The sequence below is a fragment of the Crocodylus porosus genome, unplaced genomic scaffold, assembly GCF_001723895.1.
Source record: "Crocodylus porosus isolate Cpor-Errol unplaced genomic scaffold, CroPor_comp1, whole genome shotgun sequence".
NCBI lineage: Eukaryota > Metazoa > Chordata > Crocodylia > Crocodylidae > Crocodylus > Crocodylus porosus.
Genome location: NW_017728949.1, coordinates 45,089,414 through 45,110,661, shown reverse-complemented (window position 1 = coordinate 45,110,661; position 21,248 = coordinate 45,089,414). Strand labels below are relative to the sequence as shown.

At 42.4% G+C, this 21,248-nt stretch overlaps 1 protein-coding gene across 2 annotated transcripts; it reads right to left on the bottom strand.

Annotated features, from left to right (window-relative positions):
- Nucleotides 1-5,675: 5,675 nt before the first annotated feature.
- SPC25 (SPC25, NDC80 kinetochore complex component) lies at nt 5,676-18,246 on the bottom strand. 2 transcript variants are annotated; one of them, XM_019554626.1, is made up of 7 exons: nt 18,144-18,246; nt 12,201-12,358; nt 12,045-12,110; nt 10,405-10,551; nt 9,739-9,843; nt 7,691-7,789; nt 5,676-5,976 (listed from the first exon to the last, which is right to left on the bottom strand). In XM_019554626.1, exons 2-7 carry the CDS (start codon nt 12,352-12,354, stop codon nt 5,852-5,854), a joined length of 696 nt encoding a protein of 231 aa, XP_019410171.1. In that variant the 5' UTR covers nt 12,355-12,358; nt 18,144-18,246; the 3' UTR covers nt 5,676-5,851. The 2 variants fall into 2 exon arrangements, with proteins under 2 accessions (XP_019410171.1, XP_019410172.1); XM_019554627.1 differs by lacking the exon at nt 18,144-18,246 and adding an exon at nt 17,859-17,930.
- Between the last annotated feature and the right edge of the window lie 3,002 nt (nt 18,247-21,248).

The window sequence follows — 21,248 nt, the reverse complement described above, 5'->3', positions numbered from 1 at the left end:
AGTGCCAAAAATTATAAGACGTTGCATCTCAATACAGTCCTTGTAACTCCTAAAAAATTTTGGCATTTTACGTGTTTTTTAAAATCTAAAAGATGGGCACAAAAGGCCACAGAAATAAGTCAAATATGTGCTCTTATTCCTTTGGGTTTTTTTAAAGTAAAGTATCACTAACCAGAATGTGTGTATAATTCCATCCCCATGTCTCACCCTGGTAACATGAAACAATCTGAATGTATTTTAAGCTAACAGGGTTAAAGTAAGCAACTAGATAACTCAAGCTCTCTACCCAATAAGTCTATGCACAATTCAGGGATTAACACATAGCATCTTGGCTGCCACTGTCTTAAACTTTTACCAAGTTAAGCTTAAACTTTCTTTCTCTATTAAATTTAAAATTTCTAAAAGTTAAGAAGAGCTATTTATACCCTTTCTAGTCCCTTATAAAGACTAAAATATTACAGTGTCACTGTATGCAAGTATAAAGCAGTAGCCTCACGCTCTTGGATGTGAGCAGAGCAGAGCACAGGATACAGGATACTCAGAACTAGCACATTAACCTGAAATACTGGGATGCATAGCATATTACAAAGGACAGTATCTCCAGTACAGGTTCCTATCAGCTTCTCCATTGCCTACTTACAAGTGACACAGTTAGCTAATTTCAGGTACTTCAAACAAAATGTCACCTTTAAGAGTATATTTATAAACCCTAATTTCTTTATGCTGATTGCTGATAGCAGCTTTAGGACCTGATTCTGCTAGTACTGATGTAAGAACATGAGAAGTGTTATTGAAGGGATCAACCTCTCCCAGTTTAAACATGTAGAAAGAATCAGTGGAAGAAAACTCTAAGAATCTTTGGCACAACTCATCACAACATAACTGTAGTTGGAGGAAGTGGCATGTGTACTCTGAAGAGTAATCTACAGGACCAGTCATGAAACCGTGTGACTCATATGGATTCCTTGCAGAGGCCCTATTGCTTTGAGTGCACCTGTACAGTTCCTTATAACTTTGCCCAAATGTAATTAGTTGCACTGAAATTTTCCAGGCTGGGTGTGCTGCAATGGGGTTTTATAACAGAGGGGAGAGGGGAGGGGCATCAGGAAAAATGTTCAATAATTTCTGAAAAATTGAGGCACTTTGGAGACATGGTGCCATCTCCTCATGAATTATACATACCACTAAGTGTTTGAAAGATCAAGCCCTCAGATTACTAAAAGAAAATGTTTTGAAAATATAAATTAATTGCCCAAAATTTAGGCCGTTAGTTTATATTCACCCAACCTGCATAATGCAAATATATAAAATCATAGGAAAGCAGAACTGGAAGGGACCTCATGAGCTCTTCTAGTTCAGTCCCATGCTCAAGGCAGGATTACCCATGACTAGAATATCCCAGGCAAGTGACTGTCCAACCTACCCTTGAACATTTCCAGGGATGGAGATGTCAGTTCCAATGCTTGGCCACCCTCATAGTCAGAAAGTCCCTCCTAATCTCCAACCTAAATGTGCTCTGCCTGGTTGGCTGGAGAGTACTCTTCCCATCACAAAGCAAATAAGATGTCTATCACTAAATAGCAGCACAAATCAATAGCATCTTTGCTACAGCCACAAATTCTGGGCATTTGTAGCACAAACGAAGGTCATAAGACATTTATTTGCTTGGCTTTTGCACAATGTCTGTTACCACCATAGCAATCCCCAGTGCGTTCTTCTGCTACCCTAGGCTTTTTCTCTCCTTCCCTATCTTTGTTGCCAACTGCATTCATTATCTGGTAGCTACCCCTATTTGTGAAGGCTGAAGTTTTTGCTGCCTTTTTTTACTTCAGCCTGCTCTGTATCATCAGTAACTAGATTGCCATCTGCATTCCATAAGGAACCTATGGCTGCTCTGGTTGTCCTCTTTTGACATACTTGTAGAACCTTTCTATATTGCCTTTTATGTCCCTTGCCAGCTGCACCTCAAATTGTGTCCTGGCTTTCCTAATTTTCTTCCTGCATGCCTATGTGATGGTCTTATATTCTTCCCTAGTACTACAATCAAGTTTCTACTTTTTACAGGATTCCTTTTTGAATTTCAGCTTACTGGAGATTAGTAGGCATTACTAACCAGGCTGGCCTCCTGTTGCACTTCCCATTTTTTGTCACTTGGGATAACCTGCTTCTGTGCCCCTAAAAGGGCCTCTGTAAAGTACAGCCAGCTAGCTGTCCTGGGCTCCTTTTACCCCTGACGTTTCTCCCATAGGATTCTGCCCACCCGTTCCCTGAGTTTGTTAAAGTCCACTTTTCTGAAGTCCAGTGTCCTTATGCTGCAGAGCTTTCCTTCCTCCCCATACCACCATGTCTCCATAATCCCAATTTCTTCATAATTCTGCACTTGTTCTAGGACCTCTGGTTCTTTCTATTTGTTCCCCATACCTCTCACATTAGTCTAGAAACATTTCAAGTATCTAGCTGACTGTCCTATCCTCCACAGGAGAACATTGCCAAGGCTTCAGTTATTGCTTCTCCTTACCAAGTTTTTGTCCAGATCTGCAGAATCTTTACTTACCTCTGAGCTTTTGTCTCAAACCTCTGGTGGAACTACTTTGAAGCCCTCCTCCCAGGGTAGCAAGCCTGTATACGAAGACACTATTTCCTCTTGGTCAGGCAGACCCCAATTCTTCCCAGGAGTCCATCTTCTCGAGACACCACCCATTTGTCAAAGAAGCCAAAGCCCTGCTGGTGACACCATCTATGCAGCCACATGTTGATCTCTTTCCACTTGACAGTAATGAGCAGGCATGGATAAGCAACTTGGAATAGTAGTCATGGTTTCATTTTTTGGGTCTCATACAATATCAGAATACTGCTAGAGTTGGTCACAAAAACCACCAGAATGTAAAATTCAAACAAAAAAAAAATTAAATGCATGTGGATTGTTTTAATTCAGTAACAACTCCATTTATTAGCTTTTATAATACTTTGTTTCCCCACAAAGAGACCTGAATTTTGGGCCTGAATCAACTAACATGACTTAAAACTTCTGTGATAAAATAAGCAGTATATGCAAAAGTAATTTTTACCCTGTTCTCATAAATGTCTTACAGATATAGTATACCAATATTAGTATTTGTTCAGTCCTTGTGTGTGCCTCCAGAGTGTGATAAGAAAAGGGAATTCTTAAATGTATTCCTGTTATAAAGCTAGACCATGAAACATGCTCATGTCTTACAATAGACTAGATTAGATCATCAAAAATTCTATAGACATCTTTCACAAAAGCCTTCCAGAAGTTATGATGGTTTTTAGGGTAAAAGGAAAGGTATGGAGGGAACTGTACTACAACTGTTCTCTGCTCATCTTGTTTATTTCATGTTTTTCCAGGTCCCCACAATACTTTGAACCAGATCCAATGTCCCTTTAATTCCCTGGATGTTTGATCTGGTCCTCTGTTCACTGCAAGTTACTGTAAGAACTTTACTTAAGTTATATGAACCGCTATTTAATCTTCTATCTTCCCCCACTAGTTGGAATACAAGTTACCAAATTAGGCTTTCACCTCCAGCTGTTCTAAAAATCCATATAAAAAACTGGGACAATGCCTTTCCACTATACAAATACTTATAAAGTTGTCGTGTCCATATGGCATGCTAGTTATCAACTCAATGAACTTCCCTATACTTGTATGGGTTTTCATTCTGCTGTATGGAAAGTGCTTGTAATTGTACATTTTACAAATCCAAGGGCCAATAAATCCAGCTAAAGGCTAAAAAGGGGTGAGGAGGTAAGTTTGCTAAAAGGTAATTAAGCTCTTCCTCCTTTTTCAGAATCTAGTTCCCCATTTTAATCCATTTAAAAGTAATTTCTATGCTACTGAGAATGCAACTCTCATGAGGGCCAAGGAAGATCCGTTTCATAGAAGCTAGGGTCAGGAGGGACCTGATAAGATTATCCAGCCTGACCCCCTGCCACAGGCAGGAATAAATGCTGGGTTCACAAGACCCCGGACAGGTGATCATCCAACCTCCTCTTGAATTTGCCTAAGGTTGGGGTGAGGACCACTTCCCTAGGAAAGCTGGTTCCAGAATTTGGTCACCTTAACTATAAAATATTGCCTTCTGATCTCTAACCTAAACCTATTCTCCATCAGCTTATTACCATTGTTCCTCATTACCCCAGGTGGTGCTGTGGAGAAAAGGGCTCTACCCATTTGCTGTTGATCTCCCCTGATGAGTTTGTAGGCAGCCACCAGGTCCCCCCTCAGCCTCCTCTTGCTGAGGCTGAACAGGTTCAGGTCCCTCAGTCTCTCCTCATAGAGCCTGTCCTGCAGCCCTCTCACCAAGCAGGTAGCCCTCCTCTGACCCCTCTCCAGGTTGACCACATCCCTCAATTGTGGCCTGACCAGTGTTGCATAGAGGGGGAGGATCCCCTCTCAGGACCAGCTTGAGATGCATCTTTGGATGCATGACAAGGTATAGCTGGCCTTGCTGGCTGTTAAAAAAATAGGACATGCTGTAATGGCACACAAAATGTTAGTCATCTAGTTGTATTAATATAAGTATTACTACTATATTAAAAGGAAGATAACCGATTCCTAGAGAAAATATCACCTAGTTGATACAGACATTTCCTATAGGTTCAACATTCACATCGAAAAAAGGACTTAAAAAAAAAAAAAAGATCAGTTCGTTAAAATAAACATGGATCTGCCTACCATGCAGACAGATTACAGTATTTTCTTGCATACAACATGCCTCCAAATATAACACGTACCCTATTTTTGGAAGGTCCCAGGAAGGAACAAAGACCATACCTCAGAGTATGGGTAAGTGGTTGAAGTCTGGGGTCTTTGGGGCGGCACACCAGGTCTGGGGGCTTGGCAAGCTGCAAGCCAGGGCTGGGGGCCAGGCAGCTAGGAGACCGTACATGGGCCAGGAACTTGGGAGAGAGGGACTACACATCAAGCTGGGGGCTCCATGCTGGCCCTGATCTCAACCCCATGGGCTGGCTCAATTCAGCTATACCTGCTGAAAGATGCAGGTATTTTGCAAGAAAATATGGTATAAACAATCTGTCCTTGCAACTGTTAGTGCAACTTGACTATTTTGTGAAATCTTTATCACAACACACTTAGGATCTTCATCTGGTGAAACTTTTTGTTCTTGTTGCAAGTCTTAAAAGAAAAGTGGCAGTTAGTTGTACATCTCTTCTTTTTCTGGGTGACTTTCTGAACAGAAATATCATCTCATTGTTAATAGCTACACTGCAATTCTTTTGTGAGCCTCTAAAAAGAATATGACCATGTATCCTGGATTTCTGAGGCAGGTCCTGGCTGACCGATGAAAATTAAAACAAGTGTTCCAGGTGCAAAGGCAGAGGAGCAGGAGCTGTGAAATCAGAACCCCTAGCAAACAGCCAAATTGCAGGATTAGTGGAATTAGCACTAATGTTAACACCTGTGAAGTAAAGAACAATGGATAATTAACAGGCCATTGACTCCCTGCAACCTGCAGGGGGGTGGGTAGCATGCCAGACTTCACATTGTCCCATATGGATACCCTACCTAAAATACAAGACAAACTTAGCTCTATATTCTACTGAATCCATGCTACATGTCTAAAAACACATTTCACTAAGGAAGTATTTGCTTCTGTACATTGTTTCTGAAATAATACCAAAATGCCTTTAGGTAAGGATAATTTACAAAAACATTTTTTTTCTTTATTTAGAAAAAAGAATATTAAAAACCATGTATAAATATCTTTGCTCTCCTTTTAGGTTAATGGAAACAGGAAACAAATTGTGATGCTCCCAGGGACAGGAAGAGAGAGATAAAGCCAGTTTTGCACATATATACCGTTACAGATTACTTATATGATAAAGCTGTGAAAGCTTTTCTGACATTAGCAACAAATGCAGAGAAGTTGTTGGTTTCTCTCACTTTTAACTGGAGGTCTGCCATGCAGTCCAGAGCAGGAGAACAGGATACCACTAAAAGAAAAAAAAAAGAAAAAAAAATGTGAAAAATCTTTAATTTTAAGAGGAGGCAGCCAGCCATTCATACACTGATCCCTCAGTCTCAAGATTTTTTGCCAAGAAGAAAAGTTTGACTCAATTATTTCACAATGTCTCTTTTTTAAATTCGTATAAGAATAAGTCTTAGTAACATCCCAACCATTTTCTTTATCTTTGCAAGTACTGTGTTTGTCTATTTTAAGTTTAAAACTTCCAGAGAATAACTAACTTTTAGCAGGAAAAAGTGGGGCCTTGTCCAAGAACACACTGTTTCTGTGCCTACTTTTTCCCCTTGTGCCACTGTTTTTGCTGCTACTTGGATTGTCACCGCATTTCTTGCCTGAGTCAAAACCTTCAATGTATTCCTGAGCATTTCTGCTGCTCTGCAGGTGTGCAGACTGATGTAGCTCAGCAGAAGACAGAGACGTTGAGTAGTAGGGCAGGAGAGAAAGATTACAAGACATTTTGGAAGACACCAGTTTAGACCTGAAACTGTGAAAATAGAAATCCCTTACTATTGCTATCCACTGTATTAAATAGAGGGATATGTGGCATTTTCTTGAGCACTATGACAATTAACTTCAAGCAAAGTGGAGTAATCACTTTTGAGTGGAAAAAGCAGCTTCTACACTCTGAGAAAATGCTGTTTCCTTAGTTGAGGAAACTTTAATTCACCTATCTTGTACACAACCATTACATAGCAATAGCCTCGTTTTTCTATTCAAACACCATTTGTTTAAAGTGATATTTAAGGCCAAATTAATGTATGCCAGCAGATTGGACAAAAGGCAAGACAGAATTTGGCCCTTATTCTCTGCTTATTAATAGAAATGTACTTAGGAATCTAGCAAGTCTAGGGTTTATGCATGTTGTGTGGAAGGCAGGGCCAAGGGAAAATTGTAACTATTCGTTATTAATCCTGGCTACATCTTTCTGTGTTTTGCCATCCTATGGAAAGTTGAAAAGGAAAAATAAGTAGGCTTAGAGCACTATTTAGGTTGTCTCCAAGGCACTGGTAAAGAATTGTACCTTTACATTCATGATCAAAACTTCTGTGGGTGTTGGGTTTGATACTCTGTAAGGCTGGGGACAGACAGTAGCTAGGACTGAAAAGTGCATCAGCCTGTGCCTCAGAGCTTTCCTTCACCTGTCTCACTGACTAGTAAGTTAGGCTGAATAAAACGCTATCTTTTCTGTCTCTTATGGACACATACAGGTGATGGTGGTATAGAAAGCATGAAGGTACAAAGACATTTAAATCCTCCATCAACTACCACAACCTATGCATACGGGGTAAGCAGCAACAATTGCTTAAAAGCTAGATGTCAGAATTATTCTTTAAGGAGAGGAGGAATAAAAGACTAATTCTCAAGGGCTTTTGGGTAGGGAAGGAAAGAAGCAGCAATGAACTCTTAATGAAGACAGTTGGGCTGGGTGATCTCAGAAAAGGCCTGAATTTTCAGCAGGGGGAAGGGAAAGAAAATAAAGAAAGTAAAATAAAAGAAATGAGGGGACAAGAAAAGGTACTTTTTAGGTGTAATTTGTTGGCTCAGTCAGAAGTTTTTAAACTCATTTAAATGTGCTAGAGTGTGAGCATACAGATGTCCAAGTGTATTTTATAACAAATTTCATAAAAGAAGCAAAGTAATTTAAAAGCAAACAAAATCATTAGCTGAAAATCAACACATACCTTCATATTCTCCCTGATCATTTATGGAAAGAGTGAATATGAAAGGCTTGTCAGGATCTTTGTGGTCAATGCATCGGAATATGAACTGCAATTGTTCATCTAAAAGCAAAAACAGAAAAAGATTTCTGCCAAACCATTACCTTAGCTTATCAGATTAAGTGATGGTCAACTGAGTAAGCTGTGGTTCAAAGTCAGTAATTAAAAATGTATTTTGGAAAATATTGACACATGTTTAGTGAATCTGACCACCTCTCTCTCATTTTTTAAACAGAAAATAAAATTTGGAGCCTGAAGTACTTGCATGTCCCTCTACCTATTTGACAGTTAAATACAGTTTGAGTGAGACCACAAAGTAAAACTACTATTGTATTAGTATAAATCCATTTTAACTTATATGATCTAAATTATTTATTTCTACCAATCTTTAAAAGATTTTAGTCCGTAAATACTATTTTAAATCGGAAAGTTTTATAGCTGTTTATCTTATTGCACCATTGTGGTCAGAAGCAGCAAGACTTTATGGCAGGGAGATAAAAATATGTCATTTGCAACATACAGTGGCAACACACTACTTTCAAACTGAATACCTGATTGAGCAAAACAAGTACAAAATCATGTCAATATACTACAGCAAAGAGTTTAACCATATACAAGATGCAGCTTTTTAATAAACCATCTTTTGTCTACTGATGAGAGTGGTGGTGTCTAGCTTGTCAGGAAAATTGACCTGACCAAATGCGGCCCACAGGGCTATCATATCCAGCTCGCAGAGCTCCCCGTGGGTCCAGAAATTTGGCAGCTGGGCAGCAGTGGCCATTAATATAGCCACCCTGCCAAATCCCTAAACCCCACTCCTTGCACAGCTGCTGAAGCCAAGCTATGTACCCTTCCACTGTAAGGCCAGGCCACGCTCCCTTCTTTAACCTCTGCTTCTGGATTGAGACCGGGCCCCCTGCATTCCCCACAGTGCCAGGCTTGGGTCAGGCCATGCCCTACTTCCCCTTGCTCAGGCCTAGCTACACCCTTTTCTCTCTCACTGGGGGTGGGCTATGCTCGCTTTCCCTCATGGGGCTGGGCTGGGGCCTGGCTATGCTCCCCCCACACCCTGGCCATGTCCCGTTCCTCTGTACAGGGCCAGCCTGGCTGCCACCCCCGCAGCCAGATAGCAGTCTTGATACAATGCAAGCACTGACTGGATTGGACTGCTGACAGACTAAGCACTGCCAATGTGAACCACTAGGCAAAAATATTGGGCACCAACGGAGCTAGAGCAGGGATGGGCAAAATGGTGGATCGGGTGGTGGCCAGACTCACAGGAGCCCCTGCCTGCATCACTGTGGCTGGTTTCCACAGAGACCCCAGAAGCAGCAGGGCCATGAGTGATAGGGTTTCCATGGAAACTAGTCCAAGCAGCACTGGCAAGGCAATGTCTGGGTTGGGAGCTGCTCTGGGACCAGAATTTTGCAGTGGTGACAAGGCGGTCTGAAGCCAGGGCAGAACTGCCATCTACTGCCTGCACACAGCAGACTGTAGCTCTGCCTTAGCTCTGGCCCATGCTGTCACCACCCCAAGATCCTGACCCTGTCCCTGGAGCACCTCCCCGCCCAGCTGTGTGCCCTGCCAGCGCTGCTTGAGCCAGTCTTGTTGTCATAGTCCTGCTGCTTCTGGGGTCTTCATGGAAACCAGCTGCAGCAACGCAGTCAGGGGCTGCTGGGAAATGGAATCCACCACAGGCCAGACTCTGCCCACCCCTGAACTGGAGTGAGTCAATTAATAGGTATGTTAAGAAATGACTCAAAGTATAAAGAATCATTTAAACAAAGTCTATAAAGGGACTTAAAGATCCACTTTAAAAGGAGCAGTATGATCAAACACAGTACAGTTCAGGGTTTTAACTTGGTTTAGTAAGTTTAGACTTTCGTTTGAAGTGAGACTTATATTCCTTTATGCTTATGTAACAGGAAACAATGTGTTCACTAGGTGATCTTCATATTTAATTCAGCAACAATCCCACTGAAAGAGTACAAATAGACAGGAACAAAACTTACCATGAATTCTGCGTATTTCTAATGCAAGCCGCTCTTCAAACAGTGCTTTAGATTTACAGAGTCTTTCCACTCTCTCCTTAGTGGCCTTGTTTTTAGAGGACAAAACTAAAATGTATTAAAGAGCTACAGTAAACATCAAAGCAAAAGGAAAGCATTTAAAAACAGATTTTTAGAACAGCAGAAAATTTTGCCAAGAATTAGTTTGTTAGCATTTTTCCTCTGCTAAAAAAGAAATTTCTTGTTCTTGACAGCTACGCTATTTCTATTCATTTTTACTCTGCGCAGTCCAAGCTTTTTGCACACTAGCCTGTTGTTTGTTTCGGAAAGCTATCTTAATAAAAAATTGCTGCAGTATACTTAGCTGTTGAAAGCATTGTTGGTGTAGTTGCTAATTACAAAAATATACTGCTTATTAAATTGAGAAATTACAGGATTTGTTTTAGTTCATTGCTCTCTTAATAATGGAATATTTACATACATAACGATTCAAACACAGAAGCACATTATCTTTGCATCCCAAATAATTAATATCTATACCATGGCAGCACCAAAGTACCAATCCTAAATATGTATGTTCATCTATCGCTCTAAAGCAAAGCCACCAGCAAACACTTAAGTGATTTCACATCCTAAGTGTTTTGGAGACTTATGAGCTCTACAACTTACTTTCCTTTTTTCTAATCAACTCTTCCTTGAGTAATCTGATGCTCTCCATCAAGTCTTTCTTTTGTTCTTCTTCCTGCTTAATTTTGGATTTTGTTTGTGCCAAGTTTTCTTGTTTTTCTGCAATGCATTTGTTCTCTTGAAGGATTTCTGTGAGAAGAGTAAACCCAAATATTTATAATTAATGCTTAGCTAAATAAGTCCCCAGTCTGAGAAACGCTTATGCACATATATAGTCTGTGTAGGAGGCAGACTTTCTCCTGAGAACATCAAGTACAACTATAAAATCTGATCTGTTCTGGTTATATGCTTAGATGAAAAGCCACAAAAAAATTCCAAGTGGAGGCATTCTGGTACCTCATGGCTATCCACACATTCTAGTTGGCTTATTTTCAGTGACAGAATTGCACAGCTTTAGGCTTCCTGTCATTTTAACACTGTGGCTTCATTAGATGTCTCCACTGACATGATGTACAGGTATTAATTGCCAATTAAGTTGCAAATTTTAGTTCCAACACTTGAAGGTGAATAATTAAGCTCAAATGAGTTACTGTATTTACTCAATTCTAAAATGAAGTCCCCCGCACCTTAAAATTGAATGCAAGGGCAGTAGTGGGGGGCAGGTGGTCCAGCCCTTACTGCCCCTTCCCCCTTCAGCTGCACCCTGCTACCTCTGTACCCTGCCATCCCCCCTGACACCTCTTCTCCCCTTCCCTCCCCTCCCCCAAGCAGCCTCTGGTCCTTTGCCTGTCTCTCTCCCTCCCCCTCTTACCCTTGCTGTATGCCAACAGCCTTGGTTCCCATTCTAGTTTTGGGGCACTGAACACAGCCACAGCCTGGCCCTGTAGCAGCAGCACACACAGGTGCTATGAGGCTGGTCTGGGACCATGCTCAGTGATCAGAGTAGAACAGGGACAGAGCCCACCAGCATGGAGCAGAGGCTGAGAGGAGGGGAGGGCAAGGAGGTACAGAGGCTGCCAGGAGCAAGGAACAAAGAAGAAGAGGCTATAGGGGACAAGAACAATCAGGAAGCAAACTGTTTGATCTCCCCACACCATCTGCCTCCCCACTGCATGCCCCCCCCCTGCAGCAGTGGAAGGGATGAATTAAAAGATGACCCTCCAATAATAAGATTCTATACATGGAAAATTATGTCAAATTTATAAGTTTTCTATGTACAGAATCTTATTATTGGAAGTTGTCTTGAATTCAAGGTCATCTTAGATTCAAATAAATATGGTAATCCTGAATTTGCATGTTCACTGTGCACTTTGACCATGGGGAAAGAAGCGGTGCCTAGATATCTCACAGAAATTATGTTATCTTTCATAAGCAAGTCAGTTTTTGTTTCTTCACTAAAGTAACTAGACCTTATACCTTTCCTGTTAGACTGAGTGCAAGGTGTTTTCTACCCATTTCTTGTTAGGGCAACATAAAGTATGTTATAAAAGAGAAAAAGTGTTCAATTTAGTTTTAAAATATTCATTCCTCTCAACACAATTCTTCTGCTATTTCTGTTTTGCAGAACTCGCATTATGTTGGAGAAAGCGTTTAGACTAGAAATATTCTGTTTAACTGCTTTAACAAACACGATTTCATTCTAGAAAAAAGTTAAAAGCTATAAATAAACCCCCATACTGTACCAGCTGTGTACTCCTGAATCTTAGCAATCATCAGATCACCTTCTTTTAATTTTCTGGACCATTTCTCTGAAATAAAAACATTTATTTTGGACAATGAAAGGAAACTGAAGAAATAAAATTGAAATTAGTAGTAATGTGAAGATGTAAATGTTGTACCTGAAAATGTTTTTATGGACTCTTTGCAGGAATCTCTTAGTAGAAGAGTCTGATTGATCTGTTCACAACCACAGATGCTTTTGAACTTGGTCCAAAACTCTTTTATTTCTCTTTCAAAAAGCATCAGTTCATCTTCTGTTTTTATCTGGGACATAGTGCTACAGTAGGCATAAAAACATAACACAATATATATGGCATAGCAGAAAAATCTTGAGAGGTTTTTGGGTTTTTTTTAATCCCTGATACAGACTAATGCTTAAATGCTGCTACTGTTAAGTTTTGGAACCTTTACTGTCAAGATTTTTTTTCAAAAAGTTAAGCCACAGTATTGAATACCATAGAGAACTATATATATCACGAGCCACTGCCCTAAAGCTTTACTGGCAAAAACCCATGCAGGTAGTTTTGTGTACTGTGTATAGCCCTAAGAAGTCTTCACTGGAACCAATCACAGTACTCATAAATTTCTACTGAATCAATGCCCAAATTAACTTATCTTTTCACACTTAATCAAAAACAGAGTTTTATAATAAGCTACCTTAGATTATCAATAGAAGAGAAACCCAAATTCACATTTCAGAATCCTTAACTGCAGACAATGCACAAACCAGAAAGAAGCCTGTTTGACTTTCAGATTTTAGGCAATTTATGGCAGTAGGAAGAGTGAAGAGGGAGGGGAAAAGGTTTTTTTTTCCTCTTCTACATGTAAAAAGGTTGAACAGATTTGATGTGTAATGAGATAAAGCCATGAAATATAGGACTCTAAAAAGCCACTTTTACATTCACTTCTCAGCTGTGAACTACTCAGAGCCGCACTTTGCAAAATGGAGGTCGCTTAGCTGCCATCCCTTAACTTAAGCCCTCACATATCCAGTGCGCTGAGTGTTTTGCTGACAGTCACCTGTCAAGTCCTACATATTTACTACTGTTCAGACTAAGCATGCTGCTTTAGCAATAAAATACATGTGCCATGCGACTTAACCCTGGTTATTTACGAGCAACACCCCCCCCCCCCCCCAAATTCAGCAACACAGTTCTGAACACTCAAGGACAGGGAATTCAAGCTGGTTTTCTGTGAAAAACTGAATTGCATGAAACAGTGGAGTCCAGAATGGCTCCAGAGGTGTCACAAAGCTGTTCACAAAGGGGTTGCTTTGTTTTTCAAATCAAATCCACCCTGACACAGACATGTTAAAAGTCAAATAGATTTAAAATCACTGGTCAGGATTAAACCGATTTAATCATTTTCTACAAAAAAAATGCATTTTTGTTGTTTGATATCCTTTATCCATTTATTTTCTTGAAACTTTGCACTTCTATAGAAGGGTAAAGTCTTGATTGTGTATACATAAATTTGCAGAGACAATAGGGCTGATGAACGAGTAATCAGGTCTGTTCTCTCTCATCTCCACATACTGCTAACGACAATGTTATGTCTGGAGACAATTTCTCTCTATGCCTGAAGAAGGGCATTTGTGCCCAAACGCTTGCAAAGAACATTTTCCAACTATTTAGCTGGACGAATAAAAGATACATTTACTCAGAGAACTGTGTCTGCTGATGATCTCTAGAGACGAATCCAGCCTGAGAATGCTTACAAAGATGCTTAATGAGATCTTCTAGACAAGGGGTGTCCAACTTTTTTGAATGTGGGGCCAGATCATGAACTTTTTATCACCCAGTGGGCTGGCGAGCCATGTTCAAAGACCTCACAGGAAGTGGTATCACATCAAGAAGTGATGTCAAGTGACCTTTGATGCCAATGAAGTTGCAGGAAGTGACAATGAAATGGGTCTGGAAATGTGGTTTAAATTCCAAAATAAAAACAAATGTAAAAGCAAGAATGAAATAATACCAAACACTTGACTAAAATAAACACTTTCGCTTCTACTCACTTCTCAATGAATGAAAGAAGCGTAATGCAAGTCGACAGATCAAATGTGGAAAAGATATCAGCCAGACTGGAAACTAATCAAAGCAACAAAATATGGGCATTTTTTAGAATAGTCTTCAAGATTTACTTTTATTGCATTAATAACTTGTTAGTAACACATCTTTAACACAGTCTTAAACAAGCATACAGCACAGTTATCCAGTGAGGTTCATAATTGGGGACATTCTGTTACAATAGGAACTATCCAGGCAAAAAAGAGAGACAGGTGGCAATACAGCCATTGTCAAGTCTCAAGAAAACAAGCATGCTCCAATCCACATGGTAAGTGTACAAAAACAGTGTAAAAACCAATGATGTGTACAAGTCTACTCTTATTAAACTTTCTGAAAACTACAATGAACACTGATTTCTTTAGTGTGATACCTGGCATTGTTTTTGCTTGCACAAGTTATCAATATCTGCTGGCACATTTGATGTGGCGATGCGGAGTATTCCAGATAAAAGTCCATCTGTCAAAAGTGATCTTGATTGTTTTTATGTTCTTCATTCTTGAGAAAAGCTGTTCACAGCAATATGTGCTGCCAAACAGTGCAATGAACCGAAGTGCATGATTCAATAGATTTTGGAAAGAGTGCCATGTAACAAAGTGTCAGTAGGTCATGTTCTGCAAAAACTCTCTTCAAGGCACTGTTATCTTGGATGTCAATTAGTTCCATTTGGAACATGTCAGGAGCACCTGTGGCATCCATTCAACATGGATCTGCAAACAGCTTCAACTCATCGCTGTGTTCCCCGAAATCCACAAATCTTTGTTTGAATTCATCCAGCAGATGGCCGATCAGTGCAGAATACTTGTCATTGTTCAGTCTCAGCACACCTTAATAGTACTGCAAAATTGTTTCCGAAACAATTCCAGCTTATGAATGAAGGATTAGATGTGGTCATACAGTCTGTTGACAAATTGATCCTTCCCTTGTATAGTTTTATATTCAAATCTGTAAGATACTTGGTGATGTCAACTAGGAATGCCAAGTCATTCAGCCATGCATCATCGTCCATGAAGCTAACGTTTTCTTCTTTGTTCGTCATGAAGGTTTTAATTTCATCACACAGTGACCAGAATCTGGCTAATGTGGCTGCCCTGCTGAGCCAATGAACTTGGCAGAAGTAAATAACGTCATCATGGTCTGATCCTATCTCAGCAAGAAATAGTTGGAACTGTCTATGATTAAGTCCCTTTGACCTTATGAAATTGACTGTAGAAACAACCTTTTCCATCACATGTTTCATCTCCAGGACCTTCACACACAGTTGTTCCTGGTATATGATGCAGTGATGTGTGATAACATCCTGAGGCACTGACTTGACCAGTAAACTGACAAATCCATTGTGCTTGCCTATCATTGCAGAGGCTCCATCAGTTGTTAGACCACGGAGTTTGTCCTCTGGAAATCTGGATTTCAACAAGACACGTTTCACTTCACTGAAAATGTCCTGTCCTGTCGTTTTGCCTTTCATTGGACATAAAAATCGAGCAGTTCCTCAACAATATGGAATTGTTTGGTTACGCCTCGTACAAAGATTGCCAGTTGAGCTGTATCGCTCACATCTGTGCTTTCATCAACTGACAGGCACTGAGCCTTTTCATCAGTGAATCTTCAATGTTTGATGCCATGTTGTCTACTCTTCTAGCAACTGTCTGATGTGAAAGGCTGATATTCTCTACCATTGACTGTTTATCAGGGAATACCTCAGATGTAAATATGCCCAAGCAATCTTTCACAAATTCTCCATAAGACAATGGTTTCCCTCTCTTACCTATTGCCTCAGATATCAAGAAACTGATCTCGGTTGCTGCCTCAGAATTCTGCCTTGCAGCTTTGAAAAAAGGCTGGTGCCCATTCATGCTCTGTTTTAGAGAGTCCACCTGATCAATTCTAATCTGACCCAGCAGGCTGTCAAAGTTATTTTCATGTTTTGTAAAATAATGTTGTTTCACATAGTACTCCTTGAAGACAGCTACTTTCTCTTGGCAAATCAAACATAGGAGGTTCCCGTTTTGTTCAATAACAAAAAAAATCAGTAATGCAACCATCTTTGAAAACTCAACATTCAGCATCAATTTTTCACTTCCTCCGATTCACCATTTTTGAGCGTAGCATAGGCCCTGGGGCTAATAGAGCCAAAATTAATTTTAGTCATAGAAAAACTAGTTTGGCAGAGACAGGTGAAGTTAAAAACAACTCACCAGTTCAAAGTCACCATTTTATTACTATGTAATAATACTGTGGTATCAATATGGACCCCTGCCCATCAGGTATAGTCATAATATGTAAGGTACAGCCTGACATGTGCAGGTGCTGCCATCATATGCCAAGTACAACCTCAAATGCCAATGGGGAGTCAGGGCAGGACTAGGACTTTTGTCTCCTGGTGCCAGGCCCGCTGTGTCTGTCTCATGGCTGGGGCAGCCCAGCTATTACTGAGTTTGGGTCCCATATGGGCAACGCTGTCATCTAGCACCACAGGCCAGTCAGTTATTGTAACCCAAGACAAACATCCCTTTACATCCTCTGTCCTGGGCCAGAGAGACCCTGCCTGTGCAGCCCTACTGCAAGGTTCATGGTAGCTGCTGGTGGGCAGGAGCAGGAGAGACCCATTTTGCATGCAGGCAGCCACTGCCCCAGAGACTGAAGAAATGGCTTCATCTCCCCATCCCCCAAGCAGCACAGCTCCACAAGATGGTGCTGCCCAAGAGGAGCCAGAGAGAGGCGGTCGTTGCACTGCAGTCCCTCACCCACATGGCCCCACTCACAGTGGTGCCCAGCTGCCCGCGCACGCAGCCCCAGCACTGTCAGCCCAGAGTGCGGGCTCTGGCAGTCATGCCAGGACACGTGTCATGCCAGTCACACCAGGATCCCGCTACCAAGGCCACCCTGAGTTTGCCCTGGTGACTGCTTGTGCCAGGTGCCGCACCCCATTCCTATCCGGCAGGTCCCAGGAGGCGAGCTGAACACCAGGGGCAAGGGGCGGAGCCAGAGAGAAGCAGCAGCAGGTGCTCATCTTGTCAGGTGGGGTGCTGCAGCCCCATGCCACACAGCCCTCGGGGCAGCGGTGGTGGGACCCGACTCATATGATGAGCCTGGCCCTGCAGGGGTGAGCAGCTCCCCTCCCCTCCGCCACCCGCCTGTCCCAAGCAAGAGACCTTGGGCCAAAGAAAATGGCTTGGTGGGCTGCACGGCAGCTCATGAGCCATATGTTGGATGAGCCTGTTCTGGACTGAGCACTGAGTCCCATTGGGTAGAGTGGTTTTCTTTAATCTTTACTAATCTATACAGGAGCCTCTGGGAACCCCATAGAATTGAGCCCCTAATATAGTCCATGGCCTGCTGTGACCCATTTATAAAACTTCTGAAAAGGTTACATTAAAATGTTGTCTCAGAAAGCATAAGTCATATAATCCCTATTCCATGATGATATCTCTCTTAACTTATTTTAAATTAAAACTATCTTTATAAGTTTTTTTAATTAAGTTGTTTAACAAAACAAGCCTGACTTAACTTTTTTTAAAAAGCTTTTTGACGTTTTTCTTTAAAAATCGTTTGTTTGTTTTTTAATCGACCCTTATCTATTGACTGCAGCCTCAAGGACGAGGAGACTACATGGCGTGGTAATTGCTGCTCTAGTACCCTATTGTCCGTGCTCGCCAAGCTCAGGGCACCTCTGAGAAACGGGACACACACATGCCCGGTTCCTAACTCTGCCCTGGTTAGACTCCAGACAAAGCGGCACACGTCGGGCTGGCACAGCCCAGGCGGCAGCGCCCCGGAAGCAGGTCCTGCACCGTCCCAGGGCACAGGCGGGGCCGGGGGCGACATCCCCCGAGGCAGGGCACGGAGGGTCCCGGAGACAGACTGGCTCCAGCTCTCCCTGCGGGGACGGCAGCACCGCTCTGTCCCGCTCCGCGACGGCTCTGTCCGGGACAGCCACCGCCCGCGCACCGCAGCTCGGGGACCACCCACCGCCAGCGGCACCCCGAATACACTCACCAGCACTTCCAAACGGCCGCTCTTCCCGCTGCCACAACGGCCGCGTTCTCATTGAGCACAGCCCTGCCAGCAACAGCATAGGCGATTGGCCCATTTGTGGCGCGAACCAACGGAGCGGGAGGAGCGGGGCATGACGGGAGTTGTAGGCCTGGAATGGGGCGCTGGACCGGGCGAGCTGCGCACGCGTCTTCCTGGCTAGAGATGGCCCAGTCTCGGGGTCGCTACGCTCAGCAGTCTGGGTGCGACTCGCCTTGGTTGCGGACGGGGCAGCTGCTGGTTGCTTCCCACAAAATTGCCCACTCTCTGGGAGTTGCATGGCTCGATGTCGTGAGTCCACAGGCTGCATTTGATCCCCGGGCTAGAGGCTGAGCACCCTGCCCTTGCGTCCTCCCTGTCTTGCCCCTGTGGCCTTAGGCTGCAGGCAAGCAAAACCTGGGGGCATCCGAGCCCCAAGCCTCTGGGCTTGGGCCTGTAGGTAGGATGCCTGATTTGGAAGCATCTGAAGCCCCAGACAGGGACTGGGGCGGGGATGCTTGCCAGTAGTAGGGCCACATACGGTTTTTGAATGACTCGGATTTGGAATTGATTTGGTTGATTTGACTTGGGATGTGAAACATTTTCCTTAAAAAACCGAAAAACTATATCTGCAGCCAAGGCTAGGAGAAAGATTCACTCTCCCTTTATTAACGAGGTGTATTTTGGGGACAGAGACAAGGAAAGCAGTCCTCTAAAGCAAGGAAAGTACAGGTTTCCCTTGCTTTATGCAGGTTCTGTATGTGCAAATTCACTCTTATGCAATGACCCTTTTTATACCAAAAATTCACTATATGCGAGGTAAATTCACTCTTAGTGATCGGTGTGGAAGCCTGCAGTCAGCTGCTTTGTGTGGTGCATTGTGGGTGTGATGCATGGCAAAATATAGGCTCCTGTGTGGATCTGTGCTCCTCACTCACTGTGACACGGTTCTGTAGTTGCCATCCCCATTATGATAGTGCCCTGTGTTTGTATGTACTGTCTGCTGTTGGTGAGTACCAAAAACAGTGGTAGTAGTAGATCTGGGGGTCAGTACAATGGAGGTCCTGGAATGTATCCTTGTTTGTTACATTGGAAAGTGGGTTCCCTTTATGTGAATTCAAGTTGCGCACCATTTTCCAGGAGCACATGTATAACATAAAGCAAGGGAAACCGCGGCCTCTGGTTATGGAGCACCTACATGTGCGTATTAATGCGATGCAATAAACTCAGGTGCATATGGTGCTGAAATTTGTTGCTCCGGATGCAGCATTTACACGTGCCCAGGGCCACAGTATGTTGCTCTGAGTAGGAGCAGCCTCAGCTGGCAAGGGATCCGGGGGCTCAGCCTGCTGGCCTGGGATGCTTCAATCAAGCACAATATGTTGCAGAGGGGCTAGCTGGGGCTGCTCTAGTGCAGGCCTAGCAGGCAGGCAACTCTCACACTGAAGCACTCTTGTGCCCCAGCCAGCCCCATCAGCATCTACACCTGAGGTCCTGTGGAGTGTATTTAGAAGTACTATCTTGCTACAGAGTTTATTACTTTATTCCAGTCTAATAGCCCTATATGTGCATGTTTACTGCAAAGCTAAGTAGTCTATTCTGCACCTGCTCTCTCCTGTCCTAGAACAAGTAAAGAAAAATATTTTCTTCCTTTCTGCTGCTCTGCCTTTGCATTCTGTATTAGTGTTCAGCATTTTTTTTGGAGTAGGAGGTTGACAAGTTTGATTCTTACCTCTCAATTGGCTAGTACAGCTAAAATAGCATGGCAGTTAATGAGCCTTCTGAACATTCATGTTCCATCAGCATTTCTGTTCTGGCAAATGGAAACTTATAAATAAATGGATAGGCTTATTTATCTGGATTTTGCACACGGTGCAGTTCAATTAAAGTGTATTGATCCTTACACTATGTCTGCACAGTAAATAATCATAAGAAAAATTATTCTATTGAGCTACTCTTTTATAGTCACTCATTTTCTGTGAAGGATACTTTATGATAAATCATTGTCTCCTAAGTAGGAAAAATCTATAAATACAACAGTTCAAATCTGATTCATCCTGAAACCTATCTTAGAATAGCTGACCATGCAATGTAAAGCTCTTGTTTTAGACAGTGTAACTTGTATAGCATGCCCAGCTTGACGATTTAAAACGTATTTTGTATTAAAAAAGTTTAGACGTGCTATACCATAAGAATCCTTATACTAAAGCAACCATTTCTTCTTTTTTCATTTACAGTGTACTTCATTTAAGTGAATAGGACAAAAGGCTCTTACCTATAGCATGTACTTTTTTTAAACTTAAAGCAGGGGTTTTCAACCTTTTTGAATAAGTGCACCTCCGGCAGCCCCCTTTTTAGTAAGTGTACTGGGGGGGTGACAAGTGGCTGGACGCTGAGCAGGGGGAGGAGGGTGGTGAGTGGCCAGAGGTGGAGCAGGGGTACGGCGAGCGGCGGCAGTACAGCATCTGTGTCCTGCTGCTAGTTGTCCCCAGGGAAACAAACATCCACACTTGTGTGGATGTAGCCAGGGAGTTTTGGTGAGCTGTTGTGCAGGGAGGTTGGGGATGCTGACTCAGGCCATGACAGCACAACAAAACTTCCTATGTGGCCCATGAGCCCAAATAATTGCCCACCCCTCTTCCATCCGCATCTCCCAAAACTGGACGTAACCAGGTCTCACCAGTGTCAAATAGAGTGAAAGATTCCTTTGACTTGCAATCCTGTTAATACAACCCAGTATACTGTTGGCTTTTCTTGCAACAAGAACACTCCAATTTATATAGCAACAGAACTACCAAAATGGTTGGTAAATTTATGAGAAATAACATTTTAAAATATTACACTCAATTCTCAGACAGTCTCAGCTGAAGAACAATTTGGTGTCTGGATAATATATATTTGGGATATATTGGGATAGGCGGTCAATGTCAAGGGCTGTAGGCTGTATAGAAGGGACAGGATAGGAATGAGAGGTGGGGGCGTGGCGCTCTATATTAAGGAGGAATACACATCCTCATTAATTAGCAAGGAGCCAGGGGAGGGGCACTCTGAAGTGCTTTGGGTTAGAATACAAGGCAGTCGAGGGGAAAG

What these genes read in the sequence shown, in the direction of transcription:
- SPC25 (XM_019554626.1), bottom strand. Translation starts at nt 12,354, where the DNA reads ATGTCCCAGATAAAAACAGAAGATGAACTGATGCTTTTTGAAAGAGAA. An exon ending in AGAAATACGCAGAATTCATG is followed by an intron (nt 7,790 to 9,738) that starts GTAAGTTTTGTT and finishes TTTTGCTTTTAG; the next exon opens with ATGAACAATTGCAGTTCATA. An exon ending in TGATCAGGGAGAATATGAAG is followed by an intron (nt 5,977 to 7,690) that starts GTATGTGTTGAT and finishes TTTTTCTTTTAG; the next exon opens with TGGTATCCTGTTCTCCTGCT.